At 34.7% G+C, this 24,754-nt stretch overlaps 2 protein-coding genes across 4 annotated transcripts; both read left to right on the top strand.

Annotated features, from left to right (window-relative positions):
* Window positions 1-2,236: 2,236 nt before the first annotated feature.
* On the top strand, window positions 2,237-5,433 carry LOC135132335 (glutaminyl-peptide cyclotransferase-like). 3 transcript variants are annotated; one of them, XM_064060403.1, is made up of 5 exons: window positions 2,237-2,896; window positions 2,945-3,594; window positions 3,642-3,917; window positions 5,189-5,234; window positions 5,286-5,433. In XM_064060403.1, exons 1-5 carry the CDS (start codon window positions 2,603-2,605, stop codon window positions 5,346-5,348), a joined length of 1,329 nt encoding a protein of 442 aa, XP_063916473.1. In that variant the 5' UTR covers window positions 2,237-2,602; the 3' UTR covers window positions 5,349-5,433. The 3 variants fall into 3 exon arrangements, with proteins under 3 accessions (XP_063916473.1, XP_063916474.1, XP_063916475.1); XM_064060404.1 differs by lacking the exons at window positions 5,189-5,234; window positions 5,286-5,433 and adding an exon at window positions 4,208-4,330 and having other exon boundaries at window positions 2,239-2,896; XM_064060405.1 differs by lacking the exons at window positions 5,189-5,234; window positions 5,286-5,433 and adding an exon at window positions 4,062-4,171 and having other exon boundaries at window positions 2,294-2,896.
* A 190-nt stretch (window positions 5,434-5,623) lies between these two features.
* LOC135132406 (kynurenine formamidase-like) lies at window positions 5,624-10,189 on the top strand. The gene is made up of 4 exons (XM_064060485.1): window positions 5,624-5,839; window positions 9,446-9,567; window positions 9,624-9,812; window positions 9,861-10,189. The coding sequence occupies exons 1-4, from the start codon at window positions 5,667-5,669 to the stop codon at window positions 10,127-10,129; spliced, it is 753 nt and encodes a 250-aa protein (XP_063916555.1). The 5' UTR covers window positions 5,624-5,666; the 3' UTR covers window positions 10,130-10,189.
* The last annotated feature ends 14,565 nt before the right edge of the window (window positions 10,190-24,754 follow it).

Raw genomic sequence — 24,754 nt, 5'->3', positions numbered from 1 at the left:
TTTCTTATTGGGAAAAGAAGACTTCGTATATTAAGAAAAACTGGACGCAATATAGCCCCGCCCACCCACCCCTTCTCAATCGTGATGAATTTTTTATTCATCGTGAGCTAAAAGTCGGAGCTTACTTGCAAAATCCTCATTTTTCTACAAGAAATTACCATATGATTATACCATAAAATATGTATGTTTTTGAAAGTAAAATTTTGTCCAGAAATATTGATTTTGCAGTTAAACTCCGCCCCTCTATCTGATTACGAATAAAAAACTCATCACAATTGAGATCGGGGCGGGTGGGTGGGGCTTAATCTTCTTTTTCTTTTTTTTTAATATGTAGGGTTTCCTTTCAACGACAAGACAGTTAAACATGTTTTCAGTTTCTTGTTGGGGAAGGGAGACTTTGTATCTTAAGAAAACTAGACGAAATATAAGCCCCACCCACCCACCGCTTCTCATTTGTGACGAATCTTTTATTCTTCGTGAGCTGAAAGGCGGAGCTTAGTTGAAAAATCCTCATTTCTCTACAAGAAATTATCATTTGAAATATGTATATTTTTAAAAGTAAAATTTTGTCCAGAAATATGGATCTTGCAGTTGAACTCCGCCCCTCTATCTGATTACGAATGAAAAATTCATCACAATTGCGGTCGGGGTGGGTGGGTGGGGCTTAATCTTTTTTTCTTTTTTTTTAATATATAGAGTTTTCCTTCAACGACAAAACAGTTAAACATCTTTTCACTTTCTTGGTGGGAAAAGTAGACTTTGTATATTAAGAAAAAATGGACGAAATATAAGCCCCGCCCACACACCCCTTTTCAATTGTGACGAATTTTTTTATTCATCGTGAACCGAGGGGAGGAGCTTAGTTGCAAAATCACCATTTCTCTAAAAGAGTAAAATTTTGTACAAAAATTATCTGATTACGAATGAAAAACTCATCACAATTGAGATCGGGGCGGGTGGGTGGGGTTTAATTTTTGTGTTTTTTTTTTAATATGCATATAGAATTTTCTTTTAGCGACAAGATAATTAAACATGTTTTCAATTCCTTGTTGAGAAAAGAAGACTTCCTATATTTAAAAAAAATGGACAAAATATAAGCCCCACCCACCCACCCGTTCTCAATTGTGACGAATTTTGTTATTCATCGTGAACCGAGGGGCGGAGCTTAGTTGCAAAATCCTCATTTCTCTACAAGAAATTACCATCTATAGCCTTTAACTTTTGCTGCCTTTTTGGGCTTTTTTTATTGCCTTTTTTTAGAATTTGTGGCCTTTTTCCGTCTATTTCCCTACAAAATGGAAACAATCTCATAAGATCTATCCTGACCGATTTCCCTCCTTTACAATATTTTTCTAAAATTTTCGAATTAATTCTACATTCTATCTATGTATCCTATTTTGAAAAGTTATAATAGATTAGAACATCAGCATGGTTTTAAATTGTACGTCAACGACAAATCTTTAGCAAAACAAAACATTTAGCAAAATCATTCTTATCTTGGGAAGTACTAGAGCCGCCCACCCGCCCTTTATTTTCTTAGAGCGTATGCCATTTGGCAAACTCAGTCTCATCTTAGAAAAATCCTGGGAATGTTCACTTTCAGTATTCCTATATTTCTATTCCTAATAATATACTCCATTAAGATGACTTATGAAACGTCGCATTGACGCAACTTGAAATTTAAATCATGTTCTAAGTTTTAACGTCATTTTAAAAGTTAACGAACAAATAATATAATAATGCTAATTAGTACTGTTTGTGTTTCAGTTTTAGCATTGTTAGCAGTTTTTTCATCAAATTTGTTTAATAGTCATTTCCATCCGTAATCTGGTTATGAATATCACCTATACTATGCAACAGTGTGTAAATTATTTAATGTTTAAACTTGTTACTAAAATTCACTCACGTGGAAGTTATAACAATTATTTATTTATTACATAAACCCAATTTGTAGTAGACATGCACATGATAGCTGTGACACAAACGTCATAAGTATACTGAGTGACTTCATGTGACAATTTTTATTTGCTTTGAATGCAATTTTCGCCTCTATGTTCTCTCTTGTCGCTTCTCTGGCACTGTTGTGATACCGCCAACTTATCATTAAAATTAGTTTTTCAAGGGCAGTGTTATCTTAACTACGATAAGCGAGCTATCAGTACCTGTAATAAAACGCACAATATATTGTTTAAATTGAACATGATTTTAAGTGATTTATAAATTCCGAAAAAAATGAGAGGACTTGTTCAGATAAGGTTCAAGGCAATTAAACCGATTAATTAAAAAATACAGAGATGTGAACCTTATCTAACATTACATTATATTTACTCAGATTCCGTTGACACAGAGATGTGCAATCACTCGATTTAAACGCATTTATTAAGTGTCAGTGTACCTAATACCCAGAAATAGTTCATTTTTTGTCATGTTAACCCGAACTTGTGTTAATCGGTAGCCAATCATAAGCCTTGAATAATTAAACAATGAGTTTGTTTTTACGTTTGGCGATGTGATAAACTGATTCCTACACCAAATTTTTTCCCACTTCTGGATTCTCCACAGTACAGGAAGCTCAATAAATTGACGTGTTAACCTCTGCTTAATGCAAATCGGGTTCTTTATTAGCCATCGACTCTCCATTGTTCGTGCAGTGCTAGTGAAAGCGGGTTCAAACTGTGGTTCAAACCGTGGGTTATCCAGTTCGAAAAAACCGCCCTTCGTGCATCCAAGTGATCGCGTGTCACAAACGTCAAAACGAAACGTCAATAGGGTAGTGTCAAAACATACGCTCTTCAGTATTATTAGTTTAATTAAAATGTACGTACCTTTATTAAACTTTCTCTTATTTTCTGTGATTCTGAGGCTAGGAGCCACCAATTTCCTAAAATCAGCCCGCGTAAGTAAAATTAGTTCCATTTGAATGATTTCTAGTGTGTGAATTTAGGAGCGACACCAAAATCAGGTAGCAAGTACCGAAGACTTTCGCTATTTGGCAGCTTCAAGTGACCCCAATTATATCAATAAAGTACTCGATAATATTCTCGTACCTCGCGTTGTGGGTACCCCAAATCATGAAAAAGTCTTCAAGTATATAAAAAAAGAGCTGCGCTTGTTGAACTGGCACGTGGACGTCGACGAGTTTATGGATAAAGTGCCGATTTTCGGTAACTTAAAATTCAAGAATATAGTGGCCACACATAACCCCCAAGCTGAGAGATATTTGGTATTAGCGTGCCACTACGACAGCAAGTACTTCAAAGATATTGAGTTCGTGGGGGCGATAGATTCGGCGGTGCCGTGCGCTATGATGCTCGAAATCGCCAAAACTTTGTCACAAGACTTGCAAAAATCAAAAAATAAAAATGTAGCTCTCAAATTGGTGTTCTTTGATGGAGAAGAAGCGTTTGAGAATTGGGGGCCTCATGACTCTATTTACGGTGCTAAACACCTGGCTAGAACACTCCACAGTAACAGAAGTCTGATTAACGGCGAAAACGTGTCAGAACTTGACAAAATCGACATGTTAGCGCTGCTAGATCTAATTGGGTTTAGAAATCCACAATTTTTGAACTTTTTTGAAAACACGAAACGATGGTATGATGGGTTAGTTGGGTGGCAAAAAATACAATGTAACATTGCAGGTTTTTGCGACTTATTGAAATTGAGAACACCTTACATGAGATGAACTTGTTGAAGAACCACTATAGTAATTATTTTCTAGCGAGAAGTTCTTATGGACGAATTGAGGATGATCATTTGCCTTTTTTGAAACGAAATGTACCGATTTTGCATGTAATTAGTACTCCGTTCCCGCCTGAGTGGCACACCGCCAAAGACAACCGTGATATTGTTGACATGGACACAGTAGTTAACATCAATCTGATTTTGAAAGGGTTTATAAGCGAATATCTACACTTGTTAGTATAATTTTTTTATGACAAAAATGTATTAAGAGTTGGGTTAAAAGAAATTAATGTTTATTACGGTTTTAACATTGTTTCTTTTTTCTCAATGTAGTTGAATTTATAATACTCATTACTAACAAATTCATTAATTAATAGTTCCTTGGCGGGGTCGTCAGTCTTTCAAGAGCTACCACACAACGAGTTATGACGAGGAAACGTTGATTTTTATATTTTATTTTATTAAATTTTTTTATTATACAAACGAAGTTACCACTGAATAATTCACCATTTTCGTTTTACAGATCCCTTCATCCACCAGATGCTTCTAACGAAAATCCAATTCCCATAATAATTGTCTTCCTGTGTGCACTAACATTTTTCATTTATAAAAATTTCGTTAAGTAAAGGTGGCGTCGATTTTGTGATGTTCGTGTATTGTTGGTTGCCTACAACAATTAATTTATAATTTACCAAATTAAGCACTCTGAAGTTTATGTTTCATACGGGTACTGACGGCCACTGTTACTGGGCAGTTGTGTTTTTTAATTATTTATTTTACTTACCATGCACTTATTTCCAAAGGCTATAGTAGGGACAAAGTCTGTATTTTTAAGGGATTTAAAAACTATTTATTATGAGAAGAATATTTTTGTATTGATATTTTTACTCTTTTTGGGTCACCTATTTGTATTTCTTTATACTTTGTACCTTATTACACAACGAAGATGACATAATAAAGTACACTTACGAACAACTTTTAAATGTATTCATTTTTCAAGAGCAGTGTTATCTGGTATAAGATATTAAGGCAATTCGATTTTCCGCCAAACCCATGCTCATGCGCACTAACCTAAACCAGGCCATCGACGTCATCAAGGTGGAGGATTCTAATGTCATAAAATGGCGGGAAATATTCAAATCAAGAAAGTGAAATGGTAAAACTGAAAATTGTCATTGTACTTGAAACCTCATTATGCAATAATTTGGTGTTATTTGTGCAAAATAGCAAAAAAGTTATCTTAATGGAAAGTTTTAAATATCATAGGGTTATCTTTTTCTCATTTGAGAGGTAACTTGAGTACTTTTATCTCACTGGCAAACTACCAAAAAAAGACATCGCAGTCGTTGTTGTTGTAAGATTTGTGGAAACTTTTTTGCTTGAAGTTGACTGTGGAAAATCATAAGAAATATAAACATTTGTGTTCTAACGGTACTAACGCTTTACTGTAGCTAGATGAGTCACTAAAAAGTTTTCCTTATTTATAATTATCAAAAAATTTTAGGTCAGATTCACCCACGAACAATGAATCCAAATCACACGTCCTAGAGGTAGGTTTGTCTACAGCAAAATTACAATTTGTCTTTGCTTGTGTCTTTCAGGGCAGCTATGGTATCGTGGATTATCTTCTATATCAGCCGTTACTGTATTACGTACTTCTTTAAAATAACACTTTACAATAGAAAAAAAACGGCTTTTTAAACTGTAAAAATCAAGTTTAAATATTAAGTAGTTTATCATCAGAGACTTTATTTGTACAACTTTGTACATAGTAAATATAGATATATGTATAGAGAAAAATTAGTAGTTTTTATAATTAAACAATTTCTGAGGAGCTATTAGATTCTATTAGCAGCGAGGAAAATAATGCTAATATAATTCATTGCGCCTTTGTTATCACTGAGTGAGGTTATTGTCACTGATAACTTTAAATAAAATTTAAATAGTGCTCACTTTATTCTTAGGGCAGTCTTTCATCCAAGATGTTGATTAAAGTGTTGACTTTACTTTTACTAGCGAAGGTCAGCTTTGTTGCGTCAAAATTGACAGAAATAGTAGATTTGACTTGGGATTTCAGCAACAATACAGTATATTGGAGTGGAATTAAACCCTTTTCTTACACAAAAATGGTGGCTGAAGATAGAAATGGCTACTGGTGAGTATCTTTCCAACCAAGTTTTTACATCTTTCGATTTTTCGATTTCTCGGTTCTTTAATATCTCGATCTTCGGTTTTTCAATTACATATTTGATTTTTAATTGGGATTTTTCAATTTTTTTATTTCTCAAGTTTTCAATTTTCCGGTGTTAAGTTTTACAATTTTTTAATTTTTCGACTCTTCAATTTTATAATTTTACAATTTTTCGGTGTTTGACGTTTCTACATCTTTAATTTTTCTGAATTTATCGATTTTTTGATTTTCCCATTTTTCAATTTCACGACTTTTCGATGCTTCGACTTCTCGAGTTTTTCAATTCTTCAATTTTGTTTTTTTAGGTTTTTGATTTTTTATTCTGTTTTTCAATTCCTCAATTTTTGCATTTATCGATTTATTAATTTTGGAATATTTCAGTTTGGGGATTTTGCAGTCTTCCCATTCTTCAATTTTTCGATTTTCGTTTAGATTTTTGTTTAATTTACATTTTACGTTTTTCAGTTTCTCGATATTTTGATGTTTCGATTTCTTGATTTTTTCAATTTTTTGTTTTCTCGATTTTTTTACCTTCTGGACTCTTCAATTTTTTTGATTTTTGAATTTTTTGATTTTTGAATTCTTCAGTTTTGACGTGTCTAAGTTTTCATTTTTCGGTTTCTCGATGAATGGATTTTTGATTTTCCGATTTCTCGATTTCTTGACTTCTCAATGTCTCGATTTTTCCGTTGTTCAATTCTTCAATATCTCAATTTTGCCGTTATTCAATTCTTCAATTTTTCGATTTTTTGTTGTTGGGATTTTTCAATTTCGCATTTCTTCAAATTTTCCATTTCTCGATTTCTTCATTTTTGTATTTGTCAAATTTCCAATGTTAGATTTACGATTTTTCAATTTTTCAATATTTATTCGATTTTTCAATTTTTTGGTTTTTGACATTTCAAAATTTTCTATTTTTCGAGTTCTCAATTTCTCGATTAATCGCTTTTTTGGTTTCCCCATTTCCTGATTTCTCGACCTTTCAGTGTTTCGATTTTTCAGGTTTTTGGTTTTTCATTTTTTCATGGCTTTTCTCATTTCTTGATTTCTCAACCTTTCAGTTTTTCAAATTTTCAGTTGTTCAATTTTTCAATTTTTCGATTTCTCGATTTTTTAATTTTTGATTCTTCAATTTTTCGTTGCTGAAACTTTTCAAATTCTCGATTCTTCAAATTTTTCATTTCTCGATTTCTTCATTTTTTGAGTTTGTCAATTTACCAATGGTCGAAGTTTTACGATTTTCCAATTTTGATTCGATTTTTAAATTTTTCAGTTTTTGACGTTTCAAAATTTTCAGTTTTTCGGGTTCTCAATTTCTCGATGAATCGCTTTTTTGGTTTCCCCATTTCTTGATTTCTCGACCTTTCAGTGTTCCAATTTTTCAGGTTTTTGGTTTTTCAATTTTTCGATTTCACAATTTTTCAAATTTTCGATTTCTCGGTTTGTCGACTATTCACTGTTTCGAATTTCAGTTTGTCAATTCATCAATTTTTCGATTTTTTTAATTTTTCAATTCTTGGACTTTCCGATATCTCGGTTTTTCAATTGCTCAATTAGCCGATTTTTCGATTTCTCGATTTCACAAGTTCTCAATTTTCCGGTTTTTCGATTTTTCGACTCTTCAATTTTTCGATTTTTAATTTATACGATTTTACAATTGTTTTCGATTAATCGATTTTTTGATTTTCCCATTTTTCAATTTCACCACTTTTTGATGTTTCGACTTCTCGATTTTTCGATCTTTCAATTTTTTGATTTTTTAAGTTTTTGTTTTTTTATTCTGTTTTTCAATTTTTCGATTTATCGATTTATTAATTTTTCAATATTTCAGTTTAGGGATTTCACAATCTTTCCATTTTTCAATTTTTCGTTTAGATTTTTGATTTTTACGGTTTCGGTTTTCAGTTTTTCAATATTTTGATGTTTCGATTTCTAGATTTTCCACGGGGAAATTTTTGATAATTCACTTTTGGGATTTTTCAATTTTTTGATTTCTCGATTTTGTACCTTCTCGACTCGTCAATTTTTTTTGATTTTTGAATTTTTCAGTTTCTGACGTGTCTAAGTTTTCAATTTTTCGATTTCTCGATGAATAAATATTTGATTTTCCCATTTCTTGATTTTTGGACTTCAATTCTTCAATTTTTCGATTTTTCAGGATTTTGATTGTTCAATTTTTCGGTTTTTGACGTTTCAAAATTTTCAATTTTTCGGCTTCTTTGTTGATTGTCCCATTTCTTGATTTCTCGACTTTTGAGTTTTTAGATTTTTCAATTTTTCAATTATTCGACTTTTCGTTTTCTCGATGTTTTAATTTTTTATTCTTCGATTTTTCATTGTTGGAATTTTTCAATTTCTCGATTTCTGCATTTTTTGAGTTTGTCAATTTTCCAATGGTTGAAGTTTTGCGATTTTCCAATTTTGATCCGATTTTTCAATTTTTCAGTTTTTGAGGTTTTTCAAATGTTTAGTTTTTCGCGTTCTCAATTTCTCGACTAATCACTTTTTTGGTTTCCTCATTTTTTTGATTTCTCGACCTTTCAGTGTTCCGACTTTTCAATTTTTCGATTTTTCAATTTTTCGATTTTTCAGGTTTTTGGTTTTTCAATTTTTCGGTTTCTCGACTTTTCAATTTTTCATTTTTTCGATTTTTAAAATTGTTGGTTTTTTGATTTTTCAAATTTTCAGTTGCTCGATTTCCTCGCTTTTCGATTTCTCAATTTTTCAATTCTTTGATGTTAAGTTTTATATTTTTTAATTTATTCGATTAATCATCATTAATTTTTCTCGATTAATCGATTTTTTGATTTTCCCATTTCCCAACTTCTCGACTCTTCGATGTTTCGACTTCACGATTTATCGATCTTTCGGTTTTTCAATTCTTCAATTTTTAGATTTTTCGATTTATTAATTTTTCAATCTTTCCATTTTTCAATGTTTCGATTTTTTGATTTTTTACGTTTTTGGTTTTTCAGTTTTTCGATTTTTTGTTGTTTCGGTTTCTTGATTTTTCCATTTCGTAATTTTGCGATGTTTTAGTTTTGGGATTTCCCAATTTTTCGACTTCTCAATTTCTCGATTAATTGTTTTTTGCTTTTCCCATTTCTTGATTTCTCGACCTTTCAGTTTTTCAGTTCTTTAGTTTTTCGACTTTTCGAATTCTAGATTTTTTAATTTTTGATTTTTCGATTTTTCGTTTTTGAAATATTTCAGTTTCCCGTTTCTTCAAATTTTCCATTTCTCGATTGCTTCATTTTTGGGTTTGTCAATTTTCCAATGTTTGAAGGTTTACGATTTTTCAATTTTTCAGTTTTTGACGTTTCAAAATATTTTTCGACTTTTCAATTTGTCGATTAATCGTTTTTTTGGTTTCACCATTTCTAGTACTTGCTAACATAAGACTGATTTTGGCAAATAACATATCCTTTAAGAAAATAGAGGGCGGGTGGGCGGGGCTAGTATTTGCTAAGATAATATTGATTTTGCCAAATAACATACCCTCTAAGAAAATGAAGGGTAGACGGTATATCATTTGGCAAAATCCGTCTTATCTTGACAAGTACCACACAGGTACTCTATGAATGAATTTTGTGCTGGCGAACATGGCGGTACCCATTTTGACGCCCCATATCACTTCAATAAAGAAGGATGGAAGGTGGCTGACGTTCCAATTACTAGACTCGTCGCAAAAGGTTGGTACCACCTTTTAGTAAGTTATTGGTACCCTATAACTTATATATTTACTTAGGTGCCACAATTGACTTAAGTCGCACTGAAACTAAGTCACTTGCGCCAAAACACCTGGAAAACTGGAAGCGCCAAAATGGCGAATTTGACCCTAACACTTTTCTGATAATAAAATTCGGGTGGTCGAAGTACTGGAACAACAGAAACCAGTACATGGGCATAGATGTCAACGGAAACATGGACTTTCCTGGTAAGATCATGACCTGTGGAGTGTTTAAGCTATGATAAAAATGTGAAGGTATTTCCGCTGAGGCCGCAACCTGGATTGTCAACTCCAGGAAAATTGTGGGGGTTGGTCTGGATACTGCCAGTGTGGATCCTGGGAGGAGTTCAGAATTCATGACACATCGCATTTTGAGTAAAAATCAGATTTATAACGTGGAAAATTTGAAGCTTTTGGAGGATTTGCCAGAAAAGGGATTCAGTGTTGTCGTTTTACCCATGAAACTGAAGGATGGTACCGGAGCCCCCGCACGAGTTCTAGCGATACCCAAGAATTATTTATAACTATATACATAATGATGTCTGAAATTTAAAAGTTTAAAAATATATATTTATTAATTATTATGTTTAAGTAGTACATTTTAAATCAGACTAATCAATCTCTAGTTTCTTGAAGTTGCCATAAAATCCCAAAAAGTCGTCATTTATTAATTTTTTCGGTACTAATTTCTCATCAATCACAAAACTGGCAATCTCGTCAAAATGGTGTTGGTATTCCAAAAATTTCTCTTTTATCATTTCTAAAAAAAAATTATTTTACATATTTTAAATAAGTTTAAGATGTGTGGCGTCATCAAATTGTTGGTGGGGGTGAACAAACATATATATACCGTTTAACTCTTCCAGAGACCGTTCTTCACCACCATAATCTACTGGCAAAATCTCCTTTGGAAAAATCTCCAGTAACTCCCTCTCGCTTTTGCAAAAATGAATCTACACATTATGAAGTTAGACACAGCTTACTTTATCAAAAATGTCAACAAACCCTGTGCATAAGTTTCGGTTTTATCAACGTCTTCAGAACTGACAAAACGATCTGTAAGTTAGGATGTGAATTGACGAAGTACGTTCCTTTCATGGACCACGAATAAGCATTCTGAAACCACATACACGCAAAATTGTTTCTAATTTCATTAAAATATTAACCAACATGGTAAAGCATAACCATCTTGCGTAAAATACTTGGCACAAAATGTTTAAAATTTTCATTGGATATGTGGGACAAATCAAAAACGACTGAAAAGTTGAGCTGGAGACTTTCTTTCAAATATATTTCGACAAAATTAAAGTGATGTCCGTTGTAGGTGTGATGTTCCATATGTCTACATAGGTCTGGATTGCGAACTTTGGAAATAAACACTCTGCCCAGACCGTCCACCAATTTGGGAAGTGGCACCCAGTACCTTTTTTGAACGTGCTTACACTATTTTCATAGAATAACAAAACTTTAATACTCACAGAGCGTCAAAAATGGTGTTCATGTGTGGTAATCTAGGGTTGATATTTTCAAAAATATCTGGAATTTTTTGACGCATGAGGTACCTCATTTCTATTTTTTGTTTAGCAATCTCTACACTACATTTGCTTATAATCAAAAAGTTCTTTATGCTGTTGGTGTCTGAAATAGGGGAATGAATATGTTGAAGGTTCTATCAATTCATGGTTACCCAAAACTTCTGGTAAATGTGGCTGCACTTTCATCCATTCTTGAATGGTTTGGACATCTTCTGCCACCATTTTTGTGGTTCTGTGAAAATGGTTGAAAATTTTCTGTTCGTCGTTGTCGCTGAACTCAAAGTACTTAAGTCTCATCATTCTGTACCAAGAGAATTGACACAATGTTTGTGAATATAAACTAATGCCAGCAGTTGCTTTATTTATACAAGTACTAAGAAAATGAAGAATTCATGTTATTTTATCAGTACCCTTGATTGTAAAATGTATGACTTTGCTCAAGGGCTGATTATCGGAAGCTACTTAGTAGTACAACTGCAGTTGTATATGTTACAAAGTTGATAAAAAGACAAGGAATACGACCGTGACTTTTGTACTTTGTGTACATTGTTTCTTAAAAATGTATTTATTTTTTTATTCCACGAATATTACAACATTTTCAGTAACTATACATGTTGTATATTTAAATAAGAATAAAAAGTTTACAAATCAAGCTTCATTTTCCTCCCCCGAAGATGTCCCATCACTACAACATTTTCAACCACGAACACCAAAACCGAAAACCCCACTCCAAGACTCCATATAACAAACGCAACCTGTAATTGCTCCAACCCAAGAACTTCGACTTTAAAAGTAGACTTCTTGCTCAAAGCCAGACGTGCGTTATGACTCGCATTGTCGTACAGATGTTGAATAATACCACTCGCTCTCATCCTTATCAAAAACTCATCAATCTGGGGAAAAATCGGGTACCCCTTGACAAAAAACAAGTGAATATGCACTAGAAAAATCGGAGTTTTAAACAAATAAAACAAGACATCTCCTTCCGAGTCGATGTACTGTGGCAAAAAGTACTCGTTAGTTCTTTTAAAATCTACGGTAACGCAATCCTGGATGAAAGCAGTACGAGTGATACAAATCCTCGGATTGATACAGTACCGGTAGTTGTTCTTGATTTGTTCCTCTATGGCGTTAGTATTGTTTTGGTAAAATTTCGCAATATCATGGTCGATGACTATCTCCAATTTAGAGTCAACAATGTCGCTCAAAGTACTAATCTGGTGCTCGTAGCTGTCCTTCGACATGATATCAATCAACTTACTTTTGAACATCGTCGACAAAATAAGACACGAAGCAATCCAGGCCATCGTAACCGATCTGAAGTTAAACGGGAGTTGTTTGAGACTGAGTTCTAGTAAAATCTGGTACAACATGATCCAAGACGACGAGTACGAAGCGTTGTGGAGAAGGCGGTAGACCACGACCATCAGAAAAATGGAGAAGATTACAGACAAGTACACTTCTTTGGCGAAAATCAAGCTCAGACGTTTCCAGTATGGCAAGATTTTTGCTTTGGGTACCAACCATCTGGTACTATCTTCCATGTAAGAGTACGACATGTCGAAATCGAGATGTTCGTCGAACTTCGAGTGGAAAACACCGACGGCCATGTCGCCTTCGCGTCGTTGGAGTTCGCCATAAATGTGCGAGTAGGTACCGTTGGATTTGCTACCCCAGTAGGCGAATTCGTTTCGGGTGTAGGTAACTTGTAATTGGAGACACTGGGCTATGATATCAAACACTTCGATTTCGATACCGCGGTCGATGGTGCATGTAGGACAGATGGCGTAGGGTGGGACGATGTTGTTTAGTGCTCGGATGGTGGTGTTTGGCCACTTTCTAGGTAATTTAGGTTTGATTGCTTTTTTCTTTAGTGTTAATTTTCCATTGGTGCAAGTACCCCACGTGGAAAAAACCACAGAAGGGTTGTTAACGTTTCCGAATCTGTAAGGTTGGTAGGAGTAGATTGTTTGATGTGTGTCTGATTGTTCCTCAAGTACTATCAATTTGTTAATATAGAAGCTTGACGCAGCTTTAAAATCAAAGAACTTTACTTGGTTTGTTATGACGATGGTGGTACCTCTGGGATTGAAAAACGGTTGATTGACGATTCGTTGTAGTACTGTTTTCAGAGATTGACCATTTAACTTAATTATAACAATATCGCTTCTTTCACTGGTAAGCCAGAACGGTTTTGACAAATCAAGTCGGATTGATGGTTGTTCCAAGTACCACTCTAGATTTATAGTGTACGTAAAATTAGTTTCTGGAAGAGTTTCAATTAGATGGTTTAAACAAGACCCAGGAAACTGCGAACTAGGAAGTTTGTCTTGCAACATCAACATGTTGGCACCGGTGTAAGCGACCATAATACTCAAAAAATACCAATACATCGTTTTTACACTAGTTCTAGTTTCCGAATGACTAATTTCCAGACGAAAGAATCATAGTAATAAATCATTTTGACCATTATGTTTCTAATAGAGAAAATAAAGTGAAAGATCTTCAAATAGAAATTGCGGTAATAATGATCAATATCCATTTGTTTATGACGCAAAACTGATACTCTTTGAGATTAAAAGTATAGAAAAACGTATCAGATTCATTTTCTAAACTAACAAAAGTGTGTCACATCGGGATGAATGTCAACAAACATTTTTAATGAATTAGCGCTTTACTTAATTTTAATGAAAAAATAGATAAATGGGTCTAGGTCAAACAAATAAATTACCGAGAATGTAGTATTTTATATTATGAAAAAAAAGCGTATAGACGTAATTTCTTGGTATAAAAAACAAGTCGCGAGAAATATTTTAGCTTGATGAGTCTCAGTTTGAGAATAATATATCCACTACTGGATTCTTCCGTCGGGAAAGAGTGGTAAGTTCATCAAATATCTAAAATTAAGTGGTATTAATTAGGTGTAATCAAATGCATGTAAATAATAAAACAAAAAAAAAACACCAAGACTTAGCTTGCCAAGTTATAGTTTTATCATATAGGTTATGAAATCCCTCTTGAAAAACTAAACAAACGGAAAGGACGCCCAGAGCGCTCTGGAAACGAGATAATCAAGAAAATTTTAGTTGTATATGTGTTATGAAAAAATTGTTAAATTTATGGACTTTGGGTTCTACTAAATAGATTCAACGGCAAGCGACATTGTTGTCAGCAGTGAGGTTACAAGAAGCGTGGATCAGCAGAGTTGAAAAAGACAAAAAAAAGAGATTGTATAGACAGTATTGACTTGGTCTAGAATCGGCATTACTTTTTGTCGTTAGGTCATTGACCTGGCTTAGAACCCCCATCATTTTTTGTTGATACTTGGCGTGATTTGAGCTAGAACCTCCACTATTTTTTGTCGACACTTGGCGGGTGATCTAAAACCCCAACTATTAATTTTTTGGCGATACCAGTTGGCCTAGAACCGGCTTAATTTTTTCTCGATGGCTAGTTCCAGTTGAACCCGTCTTATCTAGGTGGAATTTCAATTAAAATTTCGCGCTGAAAAAAAATTCAATCAAAAAAAATCGTTAAACATAGGCAACCATGTGCAACTTAATAAAAAAAGGGCAAAATATAAGCCCCGCCCACCCACCCTATCTTAATTCAGATGATTATTTTATTGGTCGTAAGCCGAGGGGCGGAGCTTAATTGTAAAATCGATATGTTCGTACAATAATTTACCATTTTAAAGTGGGATTTATAAACTTGCTGTTGACATTAAGGTTCCCATTGCAGTTTTGGAGCTGAAAATTGTCATTTATAAACTCCGTTGCCAAGTTGTGGTTGATAGTGTAATTTTGATGTTCAACTTTTGCCGTATTTAAAGCGGTTGTAAAATAAAAGTGGACGATTGGAGTTGATCACTACAAAAAGTTGCCATTTTAGACATGTTTTAAGTTTCTTGTTGTCGAAATAAGACTACACATACTAAGAAAAAAAGGCAAAATGTAGCTCCGCCCATCCACCCCGTCCCAATTCTGATGATTTTTTTATTGGTCGTAAGCCTTTTACCTTGTAAATATTTTGTTGATTATGGTGTCCATCATATAAATTGTCTGATGTCCAATCTTAACCTCAGATAACAATTCTTTGCTGTTTAAAAGTTTAAAACATGTAAATGGAATTGAGATAAATAACACAGAAACACGTGGCGGAAGCGGAGTGCGCGGTTCCTTGTCGAGCTGGCGGTCGCACCATCTGCACAAAAGACGCAGATTTGGCATAGAAGTCAGGGGAGCGGTCGGGATGACGTGACGCTCGCGGTTTGGCCCAATAGCCGGGATTTCCAACCACGAGTTTGCGACAGTAACAGCCTGTTTCCGCTTGGCCCGTTTCTTGGTAATAGAGGGGTGCCGGGTGGCAGTGCTTGTCGATAGAATAGAATCACCGTCATGATGGGAGAACAGCCACGACCAGGAGCCCCAAACTCCGCTCGTGCTACAACACCCCCTATGGATAATTTTGCTGTGTTCTAGAAGGCAATTGAGATAGCTGATCGCCACACTCTTATAACGCTCTGGTGCCGCTGCCGCTGTACAGTTTTTCATTAACAATTTTGTTCTCTTGATGTTAAAACAAAAAGTCAAAATGTAAGCCCGCCCACCCGCCCTATCTCAATTGTGATGATTTTTTTTTTATTCGTCGTGAGTCAAGGGGACGGAGCTCAACTGCGAAATCCTTATTTCTCTAATACAAATTAAAAACATGTTGTTCAAAGAATACTATGCATATTAAGAAAAAAATAAAGCCAAAGATTAGGCTCCACCCATACCCGCCCCGAACTCAATTCTTAGTTGTAATGAATTTTTCATTCGTTGTCAGATCGAGGGGACGAGCTTAATTGCAAGATCCTATTTGTCTAGAAGAATTTGCCATTTTAAACATGTTTTAAGTTTCTAAGAATAAAAAAATCATCACAATTGAGATGGGGTGGGTGGGCGGGGTTTATATTTTGTCTTTTTTCTTAATATATTTAGTATTCTTTGAACAACACGATACCCAAAAACATGTTTTTAATTTCTTGTAAAGAAATGAGTATTTTGCAGTTAAGCTCTGCCCCCTTGGTTCACGGTGAATAAAAAAAATCATCACAATTGAGATAGGGCGGGTGGGCGGGCTTACATCTTGCCTTTTTGTTTTAATATGTGTACACTTCTTTTTACAACATGAAACTTAAAACATGTTTAAAATGGAAAATTTGTATAAAGAAACATCAATTTTGTAAATACGTTCCGCCCCATAATTACGAAATTAATATTCCCTCGCAAAAATGTACCATTTTAACCATGTCTTAAGTTCCTTGTTGTGAAAAGATGGCTATGTATACTAAGAAAAAAAGGCAAAATATAAGCCCCGCCCAGGGACGGAGCTTAATTGTAAAATCCTTATTTTTTACTAGAAATTATCATGTGAAATATGTTCTGAAGTAATCGTGTTATACAAAGAAAACTAAATAATGTATTAGTTAAATAAGAAAACAAAAGAGAAGCCCCACTCATCCGTCTCGATCTCAATCATGATGAATTTTTCATTCGTTGTCAGACCGATGGGCGGAGTTTAATTGCAAAGTCGATATTTCCTTATACAAATTTACCATTTTAAACATGTTTTAAGTTTTTGAGACGAATAGCAATAAATCTTGACGATGGCCCATAATGCAGGTGAATAACTCCATTTTTAAAAATTAACCAATAATTCGAATGGACATAAAATATTAACCTCATGTAATTTTGCTAGCTTTGCAATTTTTCACCTCATACAATTTTTCTCTATCTCACAATTTTATCCTCAGTAATTTTCTTTGTTGTATAATTTAAACTGAACGTAAATTTTCTTGCTCTGCAGTTCCTAATCTCACGTAATTTTTTCTCTACACAAGTTTTACTTCACACCAAATCTTTTTTTGTTTTTATAAACCTTTGCTAGATTTTTTTACCTTGTAAATATTTTGTTGATTATGGTGTCCATCATGTAAATTGTCTGATGTCTAATCTTAACCTCAGTAAATGTAAATGGAATTGAGATAAATAACACAGAAACACGTGGCGGTAGCGGAGTGCGCGGTTCCTTGTGGAGCTGGCGGTCGCGCCGTCTGCACAAACGACGCAGATTTAACACGCAGGGGAGTGGTCGGGATGACGTGACGCTTGTGGCTTGGCCCAATAGCCGGGATTTCCAACCACGAGTTTGCGACCATAACAGCCTGTTTCCGCGCGGCACGTGTCTTGGTAATAGAGGGGTGCTGAGTGGCAGTGCTTGCCGATTGAATAGAATCACCGTCGTGGTGGGAGAACAGCCACGACCAGGAGCCTCAAACTCCGCTCTTGCTACAACGCCCCCTATGGGTAATTCTGCTGTGTTCTAGAATGAAATTGAGAATGGACAGTTTTTCATTAACAATTTTGTTCTCTTGCTGTTAAAACAAAAAGTCAAAATGTAAGCCCGCCCACCCGCCCTATCTCAATTGTGATGATTTTTTTTTATTCACTGTGAACAAAGCCGACAAGGCTTAACTGCAAAATACTTATTTCTTTACAAGATATTAAAAACGTGTTTTTGAGTATCGTGGTGTTCAAAGAGTACTATGTATATTAAAAAAAAAGGCAAAATATAAACTAGACTGAGAATATTTCACTTTACCACGTTACTCTGATGAACTTGTATACTCATATATAGTTGATATTCTAGTAGAACTCCATTTAAAAATGAACAGTTCTAGAAATATTTGAAGTTAAAACTTAAAAAAGGCACAAGTTCGCGTGGCAAAATCGAAACATACGATTTGCAGTCAAAGATGATGATAGAGGGTAGAGGGTATAATATGCGGCAGGTTTTTTGGGCACAGAAATGTAGTACAGCGATGCTAATGTCCTGAAATAGAATCGTCTTACGTAGATAAAACTTTAATAAATAAAACCTTTGATGACTGTTGTGTTCTTTATTGTTTAAATTATTTATACAATAACACAGATATAGGAAATATATATGTATTTCTTCTCAGATTTGCCGCTACAATAAGTGGTATTAATTAAAACACCTCAATTTTACCATTTACCATTATAACGATATTATTTTCTAGATTACTAATTCTACGATTGTTGTAAACTACCCTTTTACACTTTTTCATAAACAAACACATTCTATTTTTATAGTGACTAAAATTTTTGTTTTTATCCAGTCTGGTCCAAATAATTTCAAGCCCAAAAACTATGGCACTAGCTCCAATTCCAAACAGTAACAAAATAAACGGTAGTGCCATACTGTTCATGTCATTGGTCACCAACTTTTGGCTTGTAAGTCTGACCTTCGCCATATATCTCGCCTTCACGATACTTTCCATGTAATGAAAATCATAAATGATAATCCCATTTTGGTGCAACAGCAACAACATATCGTTGATTTGTTCAAACAACGGAAACCCTTTAGAAAAAATCATGTGAATCGACATCGGAAAAATCTTTTCCTTCAAAACATGTAGCATTTCTTGTCCATATTTGTCCAAAAAGTCCGGCTTTCTATATTCTAGATAACGACCATAAATCACACTTGCTGTATCCCGTTTAGTGGCGGTTCGTTTAACACAATCTAGAACCTCTTCACATTCCACATTGTGGTCATAAATATATTGATCTAAAGGAAAACCTTCACAGTCATACAAGTTTGCGTAGGTTTTCGGTAAATTAATGATTAGATCTGATTTTGCGATTTCTTCAACCGAATCAATATCATTTTCGTATTTAATTCCACTTATGATATTCATCATCTGGCTTTTGTACGACGTGGACATGATCAAACAGAAGAAAATCCAAGTCACTAGTAGCTTGCGAACTGTGTATTTTGCCCCTAAATCAGACCCGATCTCTAGCAAAATTCCAAAAATTTGCAACGGTACCTTTGGCGAAATAACCACTTTTAAAAAGTTCAAGTATGAAAGGTAGATTATCGTAAATAGAATAAACGTTGTTAGAAAAAGCGCCCAAGCTCTCCAACGAAATGCCAAAATAACGCGTTCCCATTGTGCCATAATTCGCGCTTTTGGCACCACCCAGTAAAAACTGTCTTCAAGGTAACTATAACTGACGTCAAAATCCATATGCTCGAACTTTTTTAAATACAAAGCGCCAACAGATAAATCCATTTCATGTCTGAGAACGCCTCCGTATGCTTCAAAGTAGGTTGAAGGAATCTTCACGTTGTAGTAACTTCCGTTATTAAGGTGGTACTTGATTTCAAAACCGAAGTGCTTTTTTATGGTATTTAAAACAAAGATTTCTACCCCTTTCAGAGGAACTCCGTCAGGGTCCACAATGTACGGTTCCCAAGGTTTGTAGGAAACGTGAACTATGGAATGGTCCCACTTTGCGGGCATTTTTTTCCCAAATAAGAATTCACTATTGGAAATGTTGAAACAGTGTCCAAGTGGAACGATTCGGGTGCTGGGCGCCCGAACATTCCTACTTTCTTCGTAAGGAAAATACGTGTACAAATTCTGCGTGTCGAACTCTATCGTCATCATGTTGCTTATATAGAAACTTGAAGCGATTTTGAAAACTTCTTCTCTGACTTTGTCGTTCCAAATCAAGATGAATTTCGCCTGTGGGTTGAAATTGCGGAAGCCGCTCAAGTAGTGGAAGGCTGCTTCTAAATTTTCGCCCACACTCAACACATATACCCTTACTCTAGCAAATTTTGTGAAATTTGCGGGTCCGTAAAACTGTAAACGTACTGATGAATATACCAAAGGAAAACTGACATTGACGGCTACTATGGGTTGCTCAAGTTCTAAAAAATTTGAAAAAATGCTGTTGACGCAGTTTTCGAGGGAGTGTTCAAGGTTGTTGGAGCTTGGTATTGAGTGTTCTGTGGGGACGTCGGGATACGTGTTGCCAACTGTAAAGAGATGTACAATAAATAATATGAGTATACACATTCTGTAAAACTTTGTCTGAACGTGTACCAATATTTACTTTAAAGGCGTTAATTACCTTGAGAAATCGATCGTCGTGCGTCAGAAAGTATTCACTTTGACAAGAGTTTGCTTTTAAAGAGATGTCATAGCAAAAAATAATAAATTATATGGGGTTTAAATGGGCAACGAATCGTTGTGTATACATGTATTTAAGATTAAGTTGAGTCATTAAAGCGTTGGCAGGTAATTAATTTAAAGTAATAGTAGTAATCGATGTAAATGTCAAAGAACGTGATTTTTCAACTCAATAGTTTCTAATTTTCTATTTTCATTTTAGGTACTAAGTGTATTGGCTTCAGGTAATTAATTACTAAAAAAAGGAAAATTGTTGAAATCTCCATTCTGCAGACGTAAAATCTATTAAACCAGCTTAAAAACCTTCTCCAGAATTCAAATGTTACAAATCGTACAAATATTTGAAATCATAAATTTAAACGCACGAAGAAAAAAGAGAAATCGTTATTAAAGTGAATGCAGAGCTTAGATCATATTATATGATCTAAGATGCAGAGTGATACTCAAGTTAATATGATGGAGTGGCGGCAAATTTAACTTACTGCAGTCAAGCAAGCGTGGGGCGCATAGGGACAGCCGCTGGAAGGGCGTCTCCTCGTCAAAATCGTTATGCGTTTACGTATTATAATTACAAGGGCTTACATTTTGCCCTTTTTTCTTAATATGTGTGGTCTTCTTTTCACAACAAGAGAGCTAAAACATGTTTAAAATGGTCAATTTTTGTAGGAAAGTATCGATTTTGCAATTAGGCTCTGCCCCTCGGTCTGACAACGAATAAAAAATTCATCACGATTGAGATCGAGACGGATGGGTGGAGCTTTTCTTTTGATTTTCTTTTGTTAATTAATACGTTTAGTTTTCGTTGTATGTATAACACGATTGGGTACTCAACAACATTTCACATGGTAATTTTTCGTAGAAAAATAAGGATTTAACAATTAAGCTCCGCCCCTCGGCTTACGACTAATAAAAAAATTGGTCTAAAGAGTTTAGACAGTACTTCCCTCCCAAGATTTCAAAGCATTCGGTTTTGTAATTCCTGATTAAATCGATAAAATAAATTCACGCCTTCATTAATTTTTTGAGTCACCCTGCATATGCAAATCCAAAAATATGAATGGAATGATAAATCACAAGTACAGACTCATCATATTTTGTACATTTTAGATACGATTTATTCGGAAAACTTTTGAGCTGACGTCATCAGTTTTTTGTAGAAGATAACCAAATATATTTCGACTAAAAATTTATTATGCTCTTTATAACCTTAAAACATCTGCAAGATTTCAAAGCATTCGGTTTTGTAGTTCCTGATTAAATCAATAAAATAAATTTACGCATTCATTAATTTTTTTGAGTCACTCTGTATATGCAAATCCAAAAAATATGAATGGAGTGATAAATGACAAGTACAGGCTCATCATATTTTGTATATTTTAGATATGATTTATTCGGCCAACTTTCGAGCTGACGTCATCAAGTTTTTGGAGGGGATAAGCAAATATATTTTGACTAAACATTTATTATGCTCTTTATGACCTTAAAACATCTGCAAGATTTCAGAGCATTCGGTTTTGTAGTTCCTGATTAAATCAATAAAATATATTTACGCATTCATTAATTTTTTTGAGTCACCCTGTATATGCAAATCCAAAAAATATTAATGGAGTGATAGTTCACAAGTACAGACTCATCATATTTTGTACATTTTAGATATGATTTATTCCACAAACTTTTGAGCTGACGTCATCAAGTTTTTGGAGGGGATAAGCAAATATTTTTTGACTAAAGATTTATGATGCTCTTTATAGCCTTAAAACATCTGCAACATTTCAAAGCATTCTGGTTAGCAGATTAAAAATTAAATTTCAAAATGTTGTTTTATAATTTTGATTTTTTTTCCAAAAATCTGGACGTTTCGGGTGAAAAGTCGATTCAGAGTTGTAAACTACATGTGTAGGACTATGTTATTTTATACAATTGAAAACCCATTTACTATGTACAATTTTGAAGTGACGTCATCGCTTTAGTGGTGGGGATGATTCGACAAATTTTGGTTAGCGTTTTACCATCTACATGATATTCTTAATATAAGTACAAAATTTCACAACAATCGGTCGAGTACTTTCGGAGATTATCTGTCTAATAAAAATCCGTGACAACAGACGGACAGACGGACAGACGGACAGACGGACGGACAGACGGACAGACAGACGGAAATGGGAGACCTATTTCTTCGTCTTCTAGGGGTCATGAAAGATCGAGAAAACGTAAAAGTAGAGAGTCGGCCGACGGACTCGATTACAATACTTCCTTTGCTTACGCTCGGGAAGTAAAAATCATCAAAATTGAGACAGGGTGGGTGGGCGGGGCAACATTTTGCCCTTTTTTTTCTTAATATACATAGCCATCTTTTCACAACAAGAAACTTAAAACATGGTTAAAATGGTACATTTTTGCAAGGAATTATGGATTTTGTAATTATCAAGAGAACAAAATTGTTAATGAAAAACTGTTCAACGGTAGCCGCACCAGAGCGTTATAATAGTGTGGCAATGAGCTATCTCAATTTCATTCTAGAACACAGCAGAATTACCCATAGGGATTGTTGTAGCACGAGGGGAAGTTGGGGCTCCTGGTTGTGGCTGTTCTCCCGCCACGACGGTGATTCTATTCAATCGGCAAGCACTGTCACCCAGCACCCCTCTATTACCAAGAAACGTGCCGAGCGACAACAGGCTGTTATGGTCGCAAACTCGTGATTGGAAATCCCGGCTATTGGGCCAAGCCGCGAGCGTCACGTCATCCCGACCACTCCCCTGACTGTCAGATGGCGCGACCGCCAGCTCGACAAGGAACCGCGCACTTCGCTTCCGCCACGTGTTTCTGTGTTATTTATCTCAATTTCATTTATATGCTTTAAATTTTAAACAGCAAAGAATTCTTATCTGAGGTTAAGATTGGACATCAGACAATTTATATGATGGACACCATAATCAACAAAATATTTACAAGGTAAACGGCTTACGACCAATAAAAAAATAATCAGAATTGAGACAGAGTGGGTGGGCGGGGCTACATTTTGTCTCTTTTTCTTAGTATGTGTAGACTTATTTCGACAACAAGAAGCTTAAAATATGTCTAAAAGGGCAACTTTTTGTAGTAATCAACTTCAATCCTCCACTCTTATTCTACAACCCCTTTAAATACGGCAAAAGTTGAACATCAAAATTACACTATCAACCGCAACTTGGCAACGGAGTTTATAAATTACAATTTTCAGCTCCAAAAGACAACAGCAACTACAACGGGAACTTTAATGTCAACAGCAAGTTTGTAAATCCCACTTTAAAATTGTAAATTTTTGTAGGAACATATCGATTTTGCAATTAAGCTCTACCCCTCCGCTTACGACGAATAAAAAAAAATCGTCAGAATTAAGACAGGGTGGGTGGGCGGAGCTTATGTTTTGCTTTTGTTTCCTAATATACATAGCCATCTTTTCACAACAAGAAACTTAAGACATGGTCAAAATGGTACACTTTTGCAAGGGAATATGGATTTTGCAATTATGGGGCGAAGCCTAATTGCAAAATCGATATTTCCTTACACAAATTTTCCATTTTGAATATGTTTTAAGTTTCATGTTGTGAAAAGAAGTCTACACATATTAAAAAAAAGGCAAAATATAAACCCCGCCCACCCACCCCATCTCTATTGTGATGATTTTTTTTTATTCTTAAAAACTCAAAACGCGTTTAAAATAGTAAATTTTTATAAGGAAATATGGAGTTTGTAATTAGGCTCCGTCCTTAGGTCGGCCTACGAATGAAAACTTCATTACTCTTTAGTTCGGGGCCGGTATGGGTGGGGGGTAATCTTTGGCTTTATTTTTTACTTAATATACAAAGTATTTTTTGAACAACACGATAATCAAAAAGATGTTTTTCATTTCTCGTGGAGAAATAAGAATTTTGCAGTTAAGATCCACCTTCATGGCGCACGACGAATAAAAAAAAACATCACAATTGAGATCGGGCGGGTGGGCGGGGCTTTATTTTGCTTTTGTTTTCTTAATATGTGAATGTGTAGACTTACAAGAAACTTAAAACATGTCTAAAATGGTAAATTTTTGTACAGTTTCGGCCACAAAATCTTGGGCAGTTCTATCATTCCAGTGACATAAGCTCTAAAACAGGCTTTACGTACTTATAACTCCCTGCTTATAACCTCAAATTTGCTATGTTTGTCATTTTGACGTAGACTAGAATGTGGATGATGAATTGATGACGTATGTCAAAATTTATTTTTTAAAAGTGTCAGTCATTATGACAATAAAGCATAGACAACGTCGTGTTTTCTTGAAATGACAAAAAAATACTGCGCAAGATTTTCTGGCCGAAACTGTAATAATCAAATTAAATCCTCCACCTTTTTTCTACAACCCCTTTAAATACGGCAAAAGTTGTACATCAACGTTACTATCGACTTCAACTTGGCAACGGAGTTTATAAATGGCAGTTTTCAGCTCCAAAAGCAACGTCAACGGCAACAGCAACTGCAACGGGAATTTTAAAGTCAACAGCAAGTTTATAAATCCCACTTTAAAATGGTAAATTTTTGTA

The sequence above is a fragment of the Zophobas morio genome, unplaced genomic scaffold (genome assembly GCF_036711695.1).
Source record: "Zophobas morio isolate AGI-343-1 ecotype UQ-CSIRO unplaced genomic scaffold, CSIRO_AGI_Zmor_V1 ptg000021l, whole genome shotgun sequence".
Taxonomy (NCBI): Eukaryota; Metazoa; Arthropoda; class Insecta; order Coleoptera; family Tenebrionidae; genus Zophobas; species Zophobas morio.
The sequence above is the reverse complement of the archived record's forward strand: the minus strand, read 5'-3'. Positions and strand labels throughout refer to the sequence as shown.

Excerpts from the sequence above, each read along its gene's own strand:
- LOC135132335 (XM_064060403.1), top strand. The coding sequence starts at position 2,603 with ATGCAAATCGGGTTCTTTATTAGCCATCGACTCTCCATTGTTCGTGCA. Across the intron at positions 3,595-3,641 it reads TTTGAAAACACGAAACGATG|GTTTTTGCGACTTATTGAAA; the intron begins GTATGATGGGTT and ends GTAACATTGCAG. Across the intron at positions 5,235-5,285 it reads CCAAATCACACGTCCTAGAG|GGCAGCTATGGTATCGTGGA; the intron begins GTAGGTTTGTCT and ends TGTGTCTTTCAG.
- LOC135132406 (XM_064060485.1), top strand. The coding sequence starts at position 5,667 with ATGTTGATTAAAGTGTTGACTTTACTTTTACTAGCGAAGGTCAGCTTT. Across the intron at positions 5,840-9,445 it reads GAAGATAGAAATGGCTACTG|GTACTCTATGAATGAATTTT; the intron begins GTGAGTATCTTT and ends AGTACCACACAG. Across the intron at positions 9,813-9,860 it reads CGGAAACATGGACTTTCCTG|GTATTTCCGCTGAGGCCGCA; the intron begins GTAAGATCATGA and ends AAAAATGTGAAG.